The sequence below is a fragment of the Bos indicus genome, chromosome 5 (genome assembly GCF_029378745.1).
Source record: "Bos indicus isolate NIAB-ARS_2022 breed Sahiwal x Tharparkar chromosome 5, NIAB-ARS_B.indTharparkar_mat_pri_1.0, whole genome shotgun sequence".
Classification (NCBI taxonomy): Eukaryota; Metazoa; Chordata; class Mammalia; order Artiodactyla; family Bovidae; genus Bos; species Bos indicus.
Genome location: NC_091764.1, coordinates 117,593,027 through 117,611,044, shown reverse-complemented (window position 1 = coordinate 117,611,044; position 18,018 = coordinate 117,593,027). Strand labels below are relative to the sequence as shown.

At 54.6% G+C, this 18,018-nt stretch overlaps 1 protein-coding gene across 2 annotated transcripts in view; it reads right to left on the bottom strand.

Annotated features, from left to right (window-relative positions):
• Positions 1 to 18,018, bottom strand: part of TBC1D22A (TBC1 domain family member 22A) — a 260,368-nt gene that overhangs the window by 142,211 nt on the left and 100,139 nt on the right. For both annotated transcript variants that reach the window (XM_070790591.1, XM_019961997.2), the window contains exons 6-8: positions 17,787 to 17,915; positions 14,407 to 14,469; positions 1,616 to 1,730 (exon numbers count right to left, since the gene is read on the bottom strand). In XM_070790591.1, coding sequence (XP_070646692.1) covers positions 1,616 to 1,730; positions 14,407 to 14,469; positions 17,787 to 17,915 — 307 coding nt within the window. The remainder of the gene's footprint in view (positions 1 to 1,615; positions 1,731 to 14,406; positions 14,470 to 17,786; positions 17,916 to 18,018) is intronic.

Here is an 18,018-nt window from a genome sequence, read left to right as displayed (position 1 = left end):
ATTTGTTCCACACATGCTTGCAGAGGCGGGGGCTGGCGCTACTGCACCTGCGTGTGTCCTTCAACAGCGGGACAGCAGGGTGAGGAGCCGGAAGAGACCTGACTGCTGGCAGCCCCAGGGGGCCTGTGCGTGCGCCTGTGTGTGTGCATATGTGTGTGTGCGCACGACTGTGTGTGCTCACGGCATGAAGAGTCTCTGAGTTTACCTGAAGGCAACACTTGAACACAAAGTGTTCTCTCCAGCTTTTCTCTCTTCTGGACAATTAACATCGCGGTCATGTCCCTTCATCCCAGCCTGCTGATGATTCAGACAAACGCACCAAGGATCGCTTGGGTCTTACAACCTACATTGGTGCTAGACTCGTTAGGACAAACTTATTTACCACATTAATTAAATGGTCTATTTAACATGGAATATCAATTCTCTAATCACATCTCAGTTGAACTTCTTCTTTCAATTAACAGCTCTGAAGTCTACTGACAGAGCTCCTACTGTTCTAGGATCATTAAGAACACTTTCATTATCTGTCAAACGAGGAAGCGAGAAACAGAGAGGCAGGCAGGCTCGGAGCGGCCTCTCCCTGCTGAACAGATGATGGGGGAGCAGCCCGGGATCACTGGTTGCTTAGCAACGGAGAGGCTCCCATGAGACTCCAAGCGATGGGAGAGGGGTGGCCACAAAATGGACCACAAAATGGATGAGAAGTGGGCGCCGTCAGGGGACCATCTGGTCTCAAGTCAACCTCACTCTTCAGATTACAGCAACACGAGAATCCAAAGTGGACCTAACACTGAGATGGCTAAAACACAACCTAAAAAATAACCACAATGACAAACACCAAGGCAGGAAGGTTCACGTGAAGACAAAGTAACACCAGTTTTAAACAAAACGCTACCGCTCAAGAGTAAACCCGTCCTGTGGTGTTTCATTTCTGTCCACAGATGAATTAAAAAGTAGATCTCACACACATATCATCAGAACGGTTTTTAAACTTGAAACATAAACCAGGCAAAGTTACGCTACAGTTGGCTACCTGCTGCAACATAAACGGAAGAAAAAATATGCAATACTCAGAGACAGTATAACCCAACCTAAAGCCCATTAAACCAATTATTTTGCATGTAATTAATATTCCCATAAAATTAAATGCTACTAGTATATCAAAGGCAAACCAGTGATAAATGCTGCAGAAATGCAATTAAAGAGGATTCGGTTTTTAGCTTATAAGCAAAACATCCAACTAATAGCCTATCACCTTAACCTTAGCCATTTAAATCCAAATCATTAAAGCCAGTGCTCTGTGGCCATTAACACAAAACCACGCTCCTCGAATATATTACATTTCTCCTCATTTATTATTTAAAAGAAGATATTAATAATAATAAACACATCTCAATGTCTTCAGTGGCTGAGCATGTGGATTTAAGGACTTTTTCAAAGCGGGCATCAGTGATAAAACTATTGTTCTCCAATATTACTAATGGCCGTCATTAATAACATTAAAATTAACAGCAATTTTCAGCACGGTGTAATTATGCAGAGCAACATGGTCAGGCCACTGAAGTCCACGTTCAATGTCTGTGAGAAGAAAGCACCGTGCACGCTGTGATCTTACCTGTGTACTCGCAGATGAAGACTACAAAGAAGGGAGTGACAAGGTCATTTATCCCCTGAACATATCCGCTGGCAGGATGACGTATGGCCCATATGAACAGTATCCTTTCAAAAATCTGAAAGAAAAGTGAACACTGGTGGAGCAGAAAGCAAACACATCAGAAACTTTTTAAGTGTGTGCATCCTTAGGACACACGTTACCGATACTTTTCAGTCTCTAATATAAAATACAACTGTTTTAAATTCCAGTTATCTTGATTTTTTTTAATAGACTCACAAGCAGCATGGAAGAACGTCCTGGAGCCCTGGGCTCAGTCCCACCACACAAGCTGGCTCCTACAAGAGACACTCACTCTCTGGCCTCCCAGCCCCGCGGGTAACCGCTGCGTGTGGCTGCCCTGGACTCGGCCAGCAGGCGCAGCGGCACCTGGCCTGGCAGTTCAGGAAGCGGGGGGGGCAGACAGAGGAATGGACGGGTGGGCAGGTGGGCAGGGGGAGGTCAGCAGCTGGTTGCCCACGTGAATGGGCATGAATGGGCAGAGGGACAGGTGGGAGGGAGGGGATGGCCGACGCCCTAAGCTTCCCTCACCAGATGCTTTTTCACAACTGACAGGTAACAGCATATTCGCTCCAGCTGTCAGCATAACGACTGAATATCTGTAAATCCTATATTCCGAGGTGACCGGCGCAGTAAGTCTGGTTAACACCCACCACCACACACAGCCGTAGGACTTCTTTTCTTGTGACGAGGACTTCCAAGGCTGATTTTCTTAACGACGTTCAGAGAGGTGGTAAATGCCGTCCACTGTGGTCGCCGGGCTGCGCACCAGCCCTGCCGCTTGTCCATTCTATTCTGACGCCCTTCACCCATTTCACGTCCCAGCCTCCTCTGGCAAACACCGATTTATCCTTCGTGTCTCTGAACGTGGTCGATTTTTTAATAGATTTTTTTCAGGTTATTTCCTATTACAGTTTATTACAAAATGCTGCACACAGTCGACTGCTGAACAGTAAATCCTTGTTGCTCACCTATTTGACATGCAGGAGTCTGCACCTCTTAACCGCACACTCCTCACGCATCACTCCCTTAACTACCCCCTTCGGTCCCCATAGGTCTGTGTCCCACGTCTGATGTTTCTTTTTTACGTATGGATTCATCTGCGTCACTTCTTAGACTCCACACACAATGACGCAACAGACGCCCCCTTAAACCGCAGGACGCTCCCGGCCCTTGGATGCAGGCGTCCCCGTCAGCCCGGCTCCCGCCGCCGTCCGAGGACCCGCCACCCTGGCGCCGTCTCAGCTCCTCTCTCCTCGCCACTCACACCCAGTCCATCCTGCCTCCCCTCCTCACGCCCCCCACCATCCTCCACCTGCATTCAGGAGGCGTCTCACCAGGGCCCCACCGCGTCGTCACCCACGCACACGCATGCGCACACGCACGCACACGCGGCTTCACGGCCTCCCCGGCTCCAGGCTCCAGGCTCCTGGCTCCAGGCCCCCGCCCCCAACACCGCGCCCTGGCTGCCCTGGCTCTGACCCTCTGCCGCCAGCTCCCAAAGCCCAGCTGCACTGGGCCCACCAGGCTGCCACCTCCTCCGTGCTGGTCCCGGCCCTGGCGTCCAGCTCAAGCCACACCGCTGGGTGGCTGGGCCGCCATCTGCCCCCTCCCCACCCGCTGGGGAGGGCCGACGGCTTCCTGCTCGTGAGGCCCCGGCCGGCAGTGTCCCTGGGCCTTCCCGTCCCGGGTCCCTCTGGACCGACAACACCTGGAGGCACCTCCTGGTCGCTGGACCACCGTCCGAATCCTGCTTCTCCATCAAGCGGTGATGCTCCAGACCTGCAAGGCCCACTAGCCGGGACCTCAAGGCCCCTCCCTCCGAGTCCATGATGGGAGACAGACTGGGAGCGGGGATCGGCTCCAGAGGCATCTGGTGGACAGAGACCAGCGAGGAGGCGACGGGCTGTGATGCTTATGACAAGCCGCTCGGACGGCAGTAGGAGAGAGGAGCCTTCCAAAGCGAACAGAGGCAGACGGAGCCATGCGTGGCTGAGAATCAGGGCCCACAGTCTTGGCAAGACGGCCTAGCCCCCGGCATGGGGGACCTTCTGTCTCGCCCTGCACAGGTCTCCCTCCTTCCCGGCCACCAGTCGAGCAGGGGCGTGGACAGAACCTGCCGAGGAGCCAGGCAAAGCCCGCGGGTCTGCCCCTCAGCACCAGCGTGCCTGGTGGAGGGGACGGGTGTGCACATCCTCCTCGAAGCCCTGACTCCAGGCCCGCCTGCCCCAACTCCACACAGGCCCGACAGCTGCCCGGAGCCCTCGCCAGCTTCCACGCCATAAACAACATCCCCATTGGCTCTGGTGCTCGCGTGCCCTTGACCTGACACCTATCCAGGCAGCACCCCTACCTCCCCAGGTAATCAGAGCCGGGAGGCCGCACCCACGGCCTCTCATCGTCTTGCATATTATTTCCCTATAACAACAGCTATTAATTTAGAGAATAAGAAAGACTCCCATGATTTACACATCTGAGAGCGGAAGAGGGAGACAGAAAGGAAAGGTGAACCACTTACTTAAACGTCCTGCAGCCTCTCTCTTGGCAGTAACTGTCCTGCACGCTGGGGACACCAGGGGTCCACAGCTGGATCCACCCCAACCAAGCCACCCGCGGTCCCAGGCCCCCCACCTGCCCTTGCGGGCGCATGCCCTGGTCCCCGCACTCCCTCCAGCCCCACTGTGGGACCACCCACTGCCCAGAACATGAAGCAGCATCTGGCTGAGGGCGGACAGAAGCTGATGGACAGATCAGCCTCGTCTGGACTCCCAGGGAAGCTGCACTGAGTGTAATGAAGCAGGGAAGGTGTCCACACAGACAGCGTGCCTGGTGATGGCGGGGAGCGAGAATCCGGAAGGTCAGAGGGGAGCCCTGAGTCCTGACCTGCCTGCAGCTGAGGGGGGCTGAGGGAGAGTGCCGGCTGGGCTGGGGCATGCAGGATCCACAGAGCAGCGAGAGCCCTGCCCCCCACTCCAAGGGGCACCTCACAGTCAGCTTGGCATCCCAGGTCCAGTGGACAGTGGCTCATGGGGGCAGCTCTGGGGCCACAGGGGCCCCAGGGCGAGGGCCAGCCAGCCTGGGGTATGGGGCCGGCTTCCCACAAGGTGCCTAAAGGCCAGAAAGGAGAGGTGTCCCGGGGCGGGAACCAGGTGGCCTCAGCAGCTCAGTGTCCCCTGCACAGTCCAGCGTCCCCACAGACGGCCCTGCCCCTGGCCACCCTCCCTGAGTCCACCTGTGACGGGGACAAAGTCAGCGCCCCACAGGCTGATTCTCCAGTGGCATCAGGGCCCCAGGCTCACACACGCGCCAACGGAGCCCAGCAAGGTCATCGCGTGCCCAGCAGGCAGCCACGGGCATTTCTGCAGGGGCCACAGTCCCCACGGCTCTGTGTGTCAAAACCCAGGCATTTCACTAAGAGCTGTCACAGGAAGGGTGAGGACAGTGCACTCGACTTGCACGAGGCCGTCAGTAGACGCGGGACAGCTTAGGAAAGAGCAGACGTGGAAGGGCGGACACGGGACGCGAGCTCGCGCCTAAGCCGGTGCGCTGTGGGCGTGAGCAGCAGTGCTGTTTGCCAGTGAAGGAAGCGTGCCCTCCGTGTGTGCACGTGTTTAATGAGAACACGGAATGATACAAGATGGCCCTAGCGATGAATATTTACTGGGTAATATTTGCTATTAAAGGTCTGTTGACATTCCCTGAGGTCTACCTTCGTTAGAGAGGAGGAATTCATTAAACGCAGTTCAGACTTCAAACTCTTCCCCAAGTACCTTCTCTACAGACCAACTGACCCTCGTCAACAATCATGAAAACACTTGCTACTCTTATCACCAGCACCACTTGCACTGAAAACGTGAGAAGGCACCGGGCATTCCCAGCCTCCGGAACCTGAGCACAGGCCAGGTTTTCCCTGAAAGCCCAGCGTTCCTCCACAGAGGGCCCCGGGGAGCAGCTCGAGAGGGCCCCGTGGGGAAGCTCCTTCTGTCCTGACTCTGCAAACATATTACCACCTTCACGCGCCTCCAAGGCAGGACCAGGGTGCCGACACGCCATGCACTTGGAGAGCTGAGATGTTCTGCATTCTAAAAAATTTAATATATTGAAATTGAAAACGTTGCTGTGCTCATGATTACTTGGGGGAAAAAAAAATCTGATTTCGAAAATGCGAAAGCATCATAATTCAACCATATGCATCGGCAACATGACTTCCCAGCGTATCAAGCGCCGTGGAGATGATTTCTGTGAGAATAACAACAAAATATACGATTGTGTTGAGAAGACCTGTGGGATTTATATCTCCTGAAATCCAGGAGCCATGTGGGCTCAGAAAGAGGAGATATTTATAACACAGGTGCTCGCACCACGACTGAGGGGACGCTCCCCCCAAACGAATTACAACACCTGATGAATGAGACAAAAATAAGAGTCCATAACAAATCTAAAACGTAGATTAATCGGCAGCCATCCATCACATAATATATACACCGAATGCAGGTTTACAATCCAGTTAATAATAACGCGCTCTGAAGCCGCTGCCGCACCACGCTGGGTGGTGAATTACTCCACCCTCACCTCCTTGAGATATGGGGATTTCTGTCCCACGTTCTGTGCTCAAGTCACTTGACGGGCTGGCAAAGCACACACGTTTCATCAGGCTCAGAACTGAAGTACAGAAAAGAAACAACACCTTCAGACGACACATCACGCTGTCACCGTCGTCAGACCGCACGCTCGGCACGGCAGATGGAGCTGCGTGCCGGAGCGCAGCCGAGGAGTCGGACGCGGTCAGAGCGTCTGTCCCTTTAGAGCGCGGCCAGCCTTCCCCCTTGGGCGGTTCAGCACGTGAGATGCTGACACTCTTAATCCTGTGAGGCAGTGAAACATCCGTCCTGGCCAATTTGGGTTTACTTCAGGAACGCACACTCTCCTTCCTACTCGGAAGTCGCCTGATAAAATCCACTGTATCAACAGAATAAAGGAGCAAAGACCTATTCTCACCTCAGACGACAAGTGGGAAAGGAGGCGGTAAAACCTCAGCAGCCACTGAGGACTTTAAAACCCTGAGCAAAGCAAGGCTCCAGCCTTAACACGAGCCATCTACAAAACCGGGAGCAAACACCCCAAGTCAACGGCGCAGGCTTCTTCAAAACTGGAATGACACCAGGGTGTGCCTGCCTTCAACACTAATATTCAATACTGCAGTGGAAATCTTGGCCAGCGGAGGAAAAAAAAAACCAAGCATGGATATATAGAACAGAAAGAAAACATGAAGCTATCATGATTCATAAGCCATATGATTAACTTCTTTAAAAACTCAAATACACCTACACACAGAACATTAGAATTGATAAAAGATTACTGTTTGCCAGATATAAAATTAACTTACAAAGGTCAACTGCATTTCTATATACTGTCATTAAGAAATTAGACAATGCTACTAAAATGCAAAAAGATGCCACTTCCTAAAAATATATCTATAAAGAGATTTAGTAAGTTGTGTGACGTATTTGAGAGAAAAAGCACCAGAACGAACACCAGCCAGGTGCTTCTTCACCCTGGGCTGGATCAATAAACCACAGGAGACACAGGCAAGACTATGCAGCAGTGAAGATGAGCCACGCGGTGGGTGCAGGGGCTGGGGCTGAGCACCGGAGCCCTGGAATAGAGTGCTGACAAGGGGCACGCTGAGCACAACCCCACCAAGAATAAAGAGTGAAAACAGATGAAACACACACAAACCCACGCCACAAACCTAGAGAAGAGCAAGAGAATGATTTACCAAAAATCCAGGGAAGAGCTCCTTGTTGGGGGACACAGACAAGTCTGGGGAGGGACAGAGAAGTGACCTCAACGATGCCAGCCTGGCTGTCTCATCAGCTTCACAGTGGACAGTTCACTTCAGTCCTGTCCGACTCTTGGTGACCCCATGGACCACAGCACGCCAGGCCTCCCTATCCACCAACTCCCGAAGCCTGCTCAAACTCATGTCCATTGCGTCGCTGATGCCATCCAAACATCTCATCCTCTGTCGTCCCCTTTTCCTCCTGCCTTCAATCTTTCCCAGCATCAGGGTCTTTTCAAATGAGTCAGTTCTTCGCATCAGGTGGCCAAAGTATTGGAGTTTCAACTTTAGCATCAGTCCTTCCAATGAACACCCAGGACTGATCTCCTTAAGGATGGACTGGTTGGATCTCCTTGCAGTCCAAGGGACTCTCAAGAGTCTTCTCCAACACCACAGTTCAAAGACATCAATTCTTTATCACTCAGCTTTCATGACAGTGAACATGTGGAAGTAATTTTTAATTTTTTCTTTACATTGGACAGGTATGTTATGGAAACCTTTCTGCTCTGATTTGTTTTACCATAAAGCCAGAAAGGGAAAAAAGGGAAAGATCTATGGATTAGATCCTTGAAATATATACCAGAAGAGTTTAATGAACTGATTATATAATGAATACATATCTCTCAGGCTCTCACAAAGAGGTTTCTCAGGTGGCTCAGTGGTAAAGAATCTACCTGGCAACGCAGAAGACAATGAGTTCAATTCCTAGATCAGGAAGATCCCCTGGAGAAAGAAATGGCAACCCACTCCAGTATTCTTGCCTGGGAAATCCCATGGATGGAGGAGCCTGGTGGGCAACAGCCCGTGGGGTCACAAAGAGTTGGGGTCACAACTGAGCGACTAAATAACAGGCTCTTACAAATGCAATCCCCCCCCACCTCCAAAGGGTAAAACAAAGATGAATTATGAGACGGCATGGAGAGAGCAATAACTACGAAGACGCAGGCTCAGGAGCACTTAACGTCCACAGCTCCCCAGCCTGAGACCCGACCAGCACCGCGTCTCCCATGGAAGGGCCCTCCAGAACGCCCACCCCAGGAGGAGTGCGTGTTTAATGCATGCAGCCCACCAGCACCTGTCAGCTGTTTACCACGAGCCAGCCCCACTGGAGGGGCCGGGGGGACACAGGAGAAGAAAGACCCGGGCCCTGGCCGTGACAGCCTGCAGCATGAGAAGAGACAGCCAGGGCCTCGGCCGTGGCCAGAATCCCAGCAAGATGCTCAGACACGCCGGTCTGAGACCCCAGTGTGCATCAGGCACCAGCAGTACAAAGACAAAAGTGGGGGCTGCCCCCCTCGAGAGCTGCGTCCAAGGGGACAGAGACGCGAGCAGACCGTGGGAATCATGTGGGCGCCGTAGGGTCAGCCAGGGCAGGAGGGGGTGCTGGCAAGCTCGAGGAGGTGGGGGAATGGTGAGCAGAGCAGGCCAGGAGGAGACCCCCGGGCACGGAGGTAGCGCCCCTGTGCAAATGCCCCAACCCTCTTCAGTCTAGGCCAGACCCTCGGGACACAGCCAATGCCTGCTCCTCAGGAAGCGGGCTTCTCCCTGGCCGCCTCAGCCCCGGACGCCAGCTGGGCCCATGCCCCTCCACACAGACACTCCAGTCAGGAAGCCTGTCTGCAGAAAGCTCACAGTCAGCGGACAAGTCGAGGATGAACACATCTGTGCTCCACGGATACATGCCTCCCAGAAAACGACCATGCTTCGGGCCACAGAGAACTCATCACCCCAAGCAGAAGGACCATGCGTGGATAATGGGGTCCTGAAGGCCTGCACGTTCTTTGTCCTCCGTCTGATTAAATGTGACAAGACGTCACTTCTCCGTGGCTAACTGGAAAAAGCATCCTATTTCCCTAATTCGTGAAACTGCTCTAAGAAGCAGAAAGCCAGAGGGCAGGTAATATAATAATTACGGAGGAGAAGGGACTCGCAAGTTGATGACCTTATCTCGTGACAAGGCCCAGCTCTGAGATCTGAAGGAAGCTCCTTCCCTGAGCTCCCTGCACCAGCCCATGAGCCAGAGGGCCTCGGGTAAGAGTTCGCATTTTCCAAGTAAGAGGCTGAGGTTACTTCCACAAATAGAAGATCAAAAGAGCAAGGGCCAAAAAGTTATGAACTTTACTTTCAAATAACAACGTTGGATAAAAAGATTACTCAGTTCAGTTCAGTTCAGTCGCTCAGTCGTGTCTGAGTCTTTGCGACCCCATGGACCGCAGCACGCCAGGCCTCCCTCTCCATCACCAACTCCCAGAGTTTACTCAAACTCATGTCCATCAAGTCAGTGATGCCATCCAACCATCTCATCCTCTGTTGTCCCCTCTCCTCCCGCCTTCAATCTTTCCCAGCATCAGGGTCTTTTCAAATGAGTCAGTTCTTTGCATCAGGTGACCAAAGTATTGGAGCTTCAGCTTTAGTGATTAACGACTCACTTCAACAAAATCTCCCAAGTCCCGTGAGGCTCCAGGCACTCGGGCGCCGGCCCTGCTCCTGGGGAGGTGACGTGCAGGCAGAGTGAGACCTCATCCACGAGGAAAAATCAGACAATAAGCACCAAGAGGATCAAAGTGTGAACCAAAGTGGGGCGGGGCGTCTCCGACAAGGCTCCATCTCTGGAAGGCCCAGAGGAAGCAGACGCCTGAGGTCACGGGTGAGGAAGGGAGGACCCCAGACAGCGTCACGTGATGAGTGCTCGTGCCCAGCTGCCCTGCGCCGAGCAGACAGAGGAAACCCACAGACAGAAGGCCTGATCAGACGGGTCAAGGCGGAAGGGCAGGGCACAGGCAGGGAGGCAGCCGTGCCCCGGGTCCCAGGTCCCTGGGGACGTCACCTCAGGAGGTCCTACAGAGACCCTGCCTCCATCCACAGCCTCCGCCTCCGTCTGTGCTTCCTGCCAGCAGGGACTTCCAGGGTCCACCCCAGGAGTCTGACTTGGAAGGCCGAGAGGAGGCCAGGGAACAGGCAGGCTAAAGGTTTCAAAAGCAATTAAACAGTGAGCAAAAAAACGGAACAGACATTTCACCAAAGAAGATCTGAGCGTGACAAATCAGGAGATGAAAAGATGCTCAACGTCCGTAGTCAACAGGGAAATGCAAATTGTAACCCCGTAAGATGCCACCACACAGCTGTTTTTTAAAACAGTGAAAATTAAACAGATTGGCAATCCCACGTATGACACGGACCTGGAGGAACTGGGCCTCTCACATATGGTGAGCCGGCACGGCCACCTGGGGAAAGGGCTTGGCAGCATCTCATAAAGTGTACAAACACACGCTTACCCTGCCGCCCCGCGCCTCACGCCTGGTAGTCTTCCTAGATTTACACATGATGGTTTAGGGCAAATGTACGTCGTAACGGGCCCAGCCAGCACCGGCATGGATCAGCTGCGGTGCGTCCAAGTCTAACCACTGCAATGCCGCAAACCAGAACCTGACTCTCCCTGCTTCTCCCTGAGACCAGCGCTTCTAGACTTTTCCTAAAGCCCCTTGCTTCCGTCACCTGGTTCCCCCACAGGCAGTTCCCCCCGAGCCGGGCCCTGGGCAGGTGTGCAGCTCCAGGAGGAACCTGTGGGAGCTGAGGGAGGGGCCGAGTGGCCCATTGCCAGGGCCCAGGGGCTTCCACGGGGATCGAGGTCCCAGCTTGTCACACCTGACGCCAGCCGACACCGGCCAGCGGGGACTAGCTCCCGCCTCTGAAACTGGGAGCCCACAAGCTCAGCTCTACGCAGAGTGCCTCAAGTGGCAGGAAAAACATAACGGTGAAGATAAACTAAAGGCCGCATGGCAGACTCTATTTTCCATTTTAAAAAATACCTTAAAACGAGGTTATAATATGTGATCTCTCATTTTCCAGATGCAATGAGCACAGTTATTGAAAAGGACAATCAAAAAGAAGTACCTCAAAATGACTACTTCTGTGGGAAACTAATTTTCTCCTTTTGTGTTTTGTAATCTAAAAACACTTTGGCTTTAATAATCGTGTTTTTTTTTTTTAACAAACTTACTGCACAGCAAGAGATATCAAAATTTAGAACTGCATTTACTAGAGCAATCAAGACGAAAAACAAATATTTAAAACAATAAGAAAATTCAGTTTTAAAGAGATGCCATTTATAATAGCAACAAACAATATGACAACAAAGAGTAAATCGAGTAAAACATACACGGGACCTTTTACGGAGCAATTTCTAAAGCTTCATTGAAAGGCATTAAAGAATGGTCTAAGAAAATGCGGAATTAGCATGCTCGTGAAGATGAAGACTGAATTTCATAGACACGTCAGTTCTCCCGAATTGATCTGTAGATTCTGTGCAATTCTGATCACAAATCAAACAGACCTTAGGAATAAACAAGAGCGGAATCTAAAAAACACAACACAATAGTGAACGCGACAGAGAGAAGCAGACTCACAGACACAGAGAGCTACCAGGGGCTACCAGTGGGCAGAGCCGGGGCGGGCGGGCTGCACGGGCACAGATCGGAGGTGCACACAAGCCGTCAGGATCTACTGAGCAACACGGGGAACGCCGTCGATGTTCTATGATAACTGTAAGTGGAGTGTGAGCCACTGTACTGCACACCCGCAATACACATACTGTACGTCGACTGTACTTCACTTTGAAAAGAGAAAGACAACCCTGGCCATCTGATTCTGGGACTTCCATGGGCTCCCCACTTACAGGGAGGAGGAAAGCCCTAAGATGACCTGATGGGTTTTGAAAGTGGAGGGGGGCGTCATGTATACTCCCCACCAGACACTGAGCCTTCTGGTGACGCCGAATGAATCAGGCGCGCGTGATCTGCAGGAAAGGTGAGCTGAGCGCTGGGGCAGAACAGAGGCTGCGCGCGTCTGTGCGTGTCACTCGCTTCAGTCGTGACAGACTCTGTGACACTACGGACCCGCCGGGCTCCTCTGTCCCTGGTGGGCAAGCATACTGCAGTGGGCTGCCGTGCCCACCTCCAGGGGATCTTCCTGACCCAGAGATCGAATCTGCATCTCCAGAGTCTCCTACATTGCAGGCGGATTCTTTACCACTGAGCCACCAGGGAAGCCAACACAGAGATCAGATCTCCGCAAACGTGAAAAAGACGTGAACAGAAGGGAGCCTGCAAACGTGGGCAGAAAAGCCAGAGCGGTCACCACGGGAGGAAGTGACTGTGGACTCCCGCCTCAGAGCACACACGGCCACTGGACACCGGCGAGCTAAGGCAGGGGTGAGCCGTGACACTTCAGAACCTGGAAGGGAGAATGAGGGAGGAAGCACGGCCTCGGGGTGTCTCCTCAGGAAGCTGCCCTCGCTGAAGAGACGGGAGCCACGGCAGCCACCAAGAAGAAAGTGTCAGAGACAAGCCACAGAGTGGGAGGAGGGATCTGCCCCCAGCAATGGCAAAGAGGTAGAATCCCCAGTATATAAAGAGCAACAGGCAACAAACAATCGACCAACCACCCACAAGAAGTCAGGCAAAGACAGAAACAGGCATTCCCCAGAAGGGGACACAGAAGCACACAAATGCAGGAAGACACGCTCACTCCACGGGTGATCAGAGACACGGAAGTGAGCACTGCCACCAGAGACACAGACCGTGAGAGCCTGGCAGCACCCAGAGCCGGCAGGGCCGTGAGCACCAGACGGCTGGTCCTCTGCCGGAGAGAGCTGAAGCGGGGCAACCCTCAGGAGACCATCCCAACATCATCCTGAACGTTTAACAGGCTGACACCCAACCTTGCAATACCTTGCTGTTGTTAAGTTGCTAAGTCCTTGTGACCCCATGAACTGCAGCCCGCCAGGCTCCCCTGTCCTTTATCATGCCCCGGAGTAGGTTGAAACTCATGTCTGTTGAGTCATCACCTTCAGATCAGATGAGATCAGATCAGTCGCTCAGTCCTGTCCGACTCTTTGCAACCCCATGAATCGCAGCACGCCAGGCCTCCCTGTCCATCACCAACTCCCGGAGTTCACTGAGACTTACATCCATCGAGTCAGTGATGCCATCCAGCCATCTCATCCTCTGGTGTCCCCTTCTCCTCCTGCCCCCAATCCCTCCCAGCATCAGAGTCTTTTCCAATGAGTCAACTCTTCGAATGAGGTGGCCAAAGTCCTGGAGTTTCAGCTTCAGCATCATTTCTTCCAAAGCAATCCCAGGGCTAATCTCCTTCAGAATGGACCGGTTGGATCTCCTTGCAGTCCAAGGGACTCTCAAGAGTCTTCTCCAACACCGCAGTTCAGAAGCATCAATTCTTCGGCGCTCAGCCTTCTTCACAAATGACACTGAGAAATCCTGCCAGCGGGCACCTGTGGAACTGCAGGTGAAGGTCCCAGGCAACACTGTCCAACAGCAAAACCTGGAAACCACCCAAATGCCCCCCAACAGGGAAAAGGCAAGAGAAAGTGTGGGATATCTGAGTAGCAACTGGACACACAGATTGGCTAAACCCGAGAAAATAACGTAGGTGAAGAAAGTCAGGCTGCAGAGACCCGACCACTCAGACAGAGGAATGATCCGGCTCCAGACCACAGCTCCCCGGGTGTCACGTGACACGTATGTATCAAAGGCGTGAGGAAAGGGAGGGAGACACAGGTGAGGAGAGCGGGCATCTCCTGGGGAGGGTCGGGAGGCGGCTGAGAGCGGCAGGCAGCCTCCACACGACCGGCCACACTCGGGTGGGGCTCTCAGTCCTACGCTGGGTGGAGGGCCCACGCGTGTAAATCACAGACACACATGCGCTCCACCTGTGCTCCTCTGTACACACCGACGTTTGCACAATGAAAAAGGACAGTGGGCACTTGTGTCGGCAACTCTGCCCCAGGGGCCACCCCGGCCCCCGCCGCGGGTAAAGCCGCTGGGACGGCGGGCGTGGGGCTCCCTCCGCAGGACGTCCGGATCCCGGCTCTTACCTCTGTCACTTTGGGCTGAAGTATCAACGCTTCGGGACTCATCCGAGGGATGTCTATGTGGATCTGGAGACAGAGGAGAAAGACACACAGATGTTAAAAGCTGACAGATGTCGCGGCAGGCATGACGATTGAAACAGAGACACTGAGAAACGGCAGCGAGTGTGCCTGGGGTCTTGCCTGCTCTCTCCGGGCCGGGCATTCTCCTGTGGAGAGGGGGCAGGTTCCATCCGCCCGGCCCCCCGCCCCGTCCCAGCATGACAGCCTTGCTCCACGCTTCCCACCCGGTAACGGCAACTGGCCGGCTAGAAACAGAGCAGGCCCTCAGCTGCTTAGTAACAGGATCCACAGCAATTAGTAAGCATTGATTTCCAGCCTCTGACACGGGCAGCAATTTGAGTACATCAATAGCATACAAGTTTTTGGCTGTGACAGCTTCTTCTTGGAACCTGGGACACATTTTTCTGCGCTGTGCACAGTCCTTGGGGGAATCCAGGGCACTGTTCAGAGGCAGCGTTTCAAAAGCCCTGGGAGGAACTGCGAGGAACAGCGGGCCCCACCCGACCACCGGCTCACAGGAACGTTGTCACAGAGCACACCCACCACGCAGCAGCACCTCCGGCTCCAGGAAGCCTGCTCAGCGCTTGAGCCGGCATCCGGCCAGCCCCCAGCACCCCGTGTGAACACCCCACTGCAGCCAACGCTACCACCATCCCCACTCACCCAGGCACACGGCCGCACGGGCCAAGAGAAGGCGGCACGTGGTGATGCCGTGGGGAGGGGGCTGTGAGCAGGTCCACCCCCATCCTCGCCCATGACCACGAGGGTCCTGAGACCCACAGGGCCTGGGTCTCCTCACCGCCTCGCCAGCACCGTGGCCGTGGCCACCCCAGCGGGCTCTGCATCCTTGCCCATCAGAGCCCCACCCCACCGCTCAGAGCTGCCGGCGGATGCACGGCCCCGGAGCTGCACGGCTCTGAGTCGGGGGAGCTGCTCCCACTCATGGGGCCCGTCCTGAACTCTCCCCTCGGGTGAGAACCCGGGAATGCACTGCCCATCGGTGGTCCCAAGGGAGGCAGTGAGACTGCCCAGGGAGAGAACTGGGCCAGGGTCAGGGGCCGGCAGAGTTCAGGGAGCGTGGACTACGAGGCAGTGGAGAGAGAGAAGGGAAGTTGGAGAGGAGACAGCATCAGAGGAAGACAAGAAACGACCTGACTCAGACCCGCTGAGCAACGCGGGGAGGGATCTAAACGCCGAGACGCGCAGGCGTACCCCGTTTGGGAAGGAGACCCCGAGGACAAGGACTACAGTCTGCTGGGGCCGGAGCCCTGCAGCTGGCCACGGGCAGCAGACCAGAACCCTCCAGACCTCACCCTGTGACCAGGGTGTCCTCCAGGGCCACCTCAGAGCACTGACTCCACGCCATCAGAGCCACGGGGTCACGCCAGGGGCCAGAGGAGCTGTCTGCCACGTGCTGGCTGGGGGGCAGGGCAGTGCACCCCAGCACCAGCTTGGCACACCTCGCCCCCACACACAGGACTGGGCCGGCTGGGGCAGCCACGACGTCCACAGAACCCGCAGGGCGGGGACGACACGCCGGGTGAGCTGGGACGAACTCTTTGTGCTTTGGACGTGACAGCTTCACCCACAGAAACCTAGAGAACAGAGGGCAAGAGGGGCGGGAAGCAGACGGGGTCCTGGCCACCCGGGGCTGTGTGGGGGCCAGGCCACACCCTCAGGCAGACGGGCGGCCGAGGTCAGTTCATGGGTCAATCCCCGAGAGTGGGCAGCGGGGAGAGGAGACCAGGGTGCCCAAGCCCCAGCCCTGGGCCGGCTCCATCATGACCCAACAGAGCGCCTGAAACGGCCCTGCAGGACAGCCCAGGGTCCACCTCCAAGAGGCAGGAGCACTCGGCCCAGGGCAGGCAGGCCCAGCGGCTGAGCCTGTGCTCGGTCATGCTGACACGAATGCAGGAACATTCGGGGGCTCCAGTAACAGGCGAGCTCTTTATTACTATCACAGAGACTACTGAGTAAAGACGCACGCGACCCGTCTGTAATTAACTTTCCCGTGAGAAACTCAGAACAGAACGCAGCCCGGTAGATCCCGCAGATGGATGCCAGTGTCGTCCTGCGGACAAAAAACACAGGCAGAACAGTAAAGAATGTGCCCACTCACGCAACCCGCAAAGGGGAAAACAGGCAGGTGAGCCGGCACTGCCCTGACCCGACCCACACGCCCGCTGCCTCAGAACTCGGTTTCCCGGAGCGACAGGTGGCACGCCTGGGGCCTGGGAGCCGCCGGAGTTGTAGCCAGAGGACGAGTCCCAGTGGGGGCGGCAGGGGCCAGAGGCCGAGAAGAGCCCACCTCGGAGGGTGAGAAGGGGTCCCTGCCCCCTCCCGACCCCCAGCACGAGTCACTCTTCCTCCAGGGCTGCCAGGCTCCCCTGTGGGGAAGGTGCTGTCCAGGAACCCAACTTAAAGGACCGTGGTGATCCAGCAGGGGAAGGCCCGTCCCCGGACCTCTTGGCGGTACTGCGCCACCCTGACAAGCAGACCTGAGTGTCCGCGTCTGGGCGGAAAATTCAGCGACGCTCCTGCACCCAGAGGCCGGGTGTGTCAGGGATAACACTCCCGCTGACACGCCTCGGGAGAGTCAGACGCTCAACTCAGCACGCGGGGCAGGGCTGCCAAGTCCTAACCACCTTCCTGTTTAACGGCGCACAGCCCGTTCTGAGTTCTCACACGGTACAAACACAAGGAGAATTAGGGAGGCCTCCAGCGATTCCCACAGCAAATTCTGGATGCACGGTGAACCGTAAATCAATTTTAAGTATTTTTCCCATTATGCACACCGTCTGTCAACAGACTATTCAAGAGGCCATAATTATACCCATTCTGTATTAAACTAAATAGCCAAATGATAAGCTGGCTACATCTCCACTATGGACTGAAGTGCGTCCCTCCACAGCCGAGCTGAGCAGCACGGCTCTCCTCAGCGTAAACCACGCCCACGACGGCAGCAGAGGGCAGCGCCCGGGGCCCAGGGGACTCACTCCTCTGACCTGACCCAGGGGATGTCTACCTCTGACCTTCCGGTCAGACGCCCCTGAGCCACAAGACACCCTCCACCCAGGGCTCCGGGCTCTCTGTTCTGTGGCTCCAATGAAAGTACCTTCCCAGCCCTGTAGGAGGAACTGGAGATGCCCTGCTACTATTAGGGGAAATTCACCATTATCAGGTTTCACATTTATTTATTTGCTAGAAAATGAAGATCTGTGACCCAATCAGGGGCCTTCCAGGTAAAGCACTTCCACCACCAAGAGAGACGTTCCCAAGTGAAAGAATTCCGAGTAACGAGAAGAAAGAAGACGTGCTCCCACCTGTCTATAGGTGTCCTGGTGAACCTCATCATTCCTGGAATCGTAATAGTGATCAATAAAAGCAAAATATTCTTTCTGTTTTCTTTGGAGAGTGGCTGGTCTTCGGTCTACATTGGCAGGAAGGTAACCCTGTGTGAGAAAAAAACACGAAAAGAATATACGCTTAATAGTAACTCATGGAATGAGTAAGTATGTATGGTTAATGGTAACTCATGGATGGCAGCACCAACCG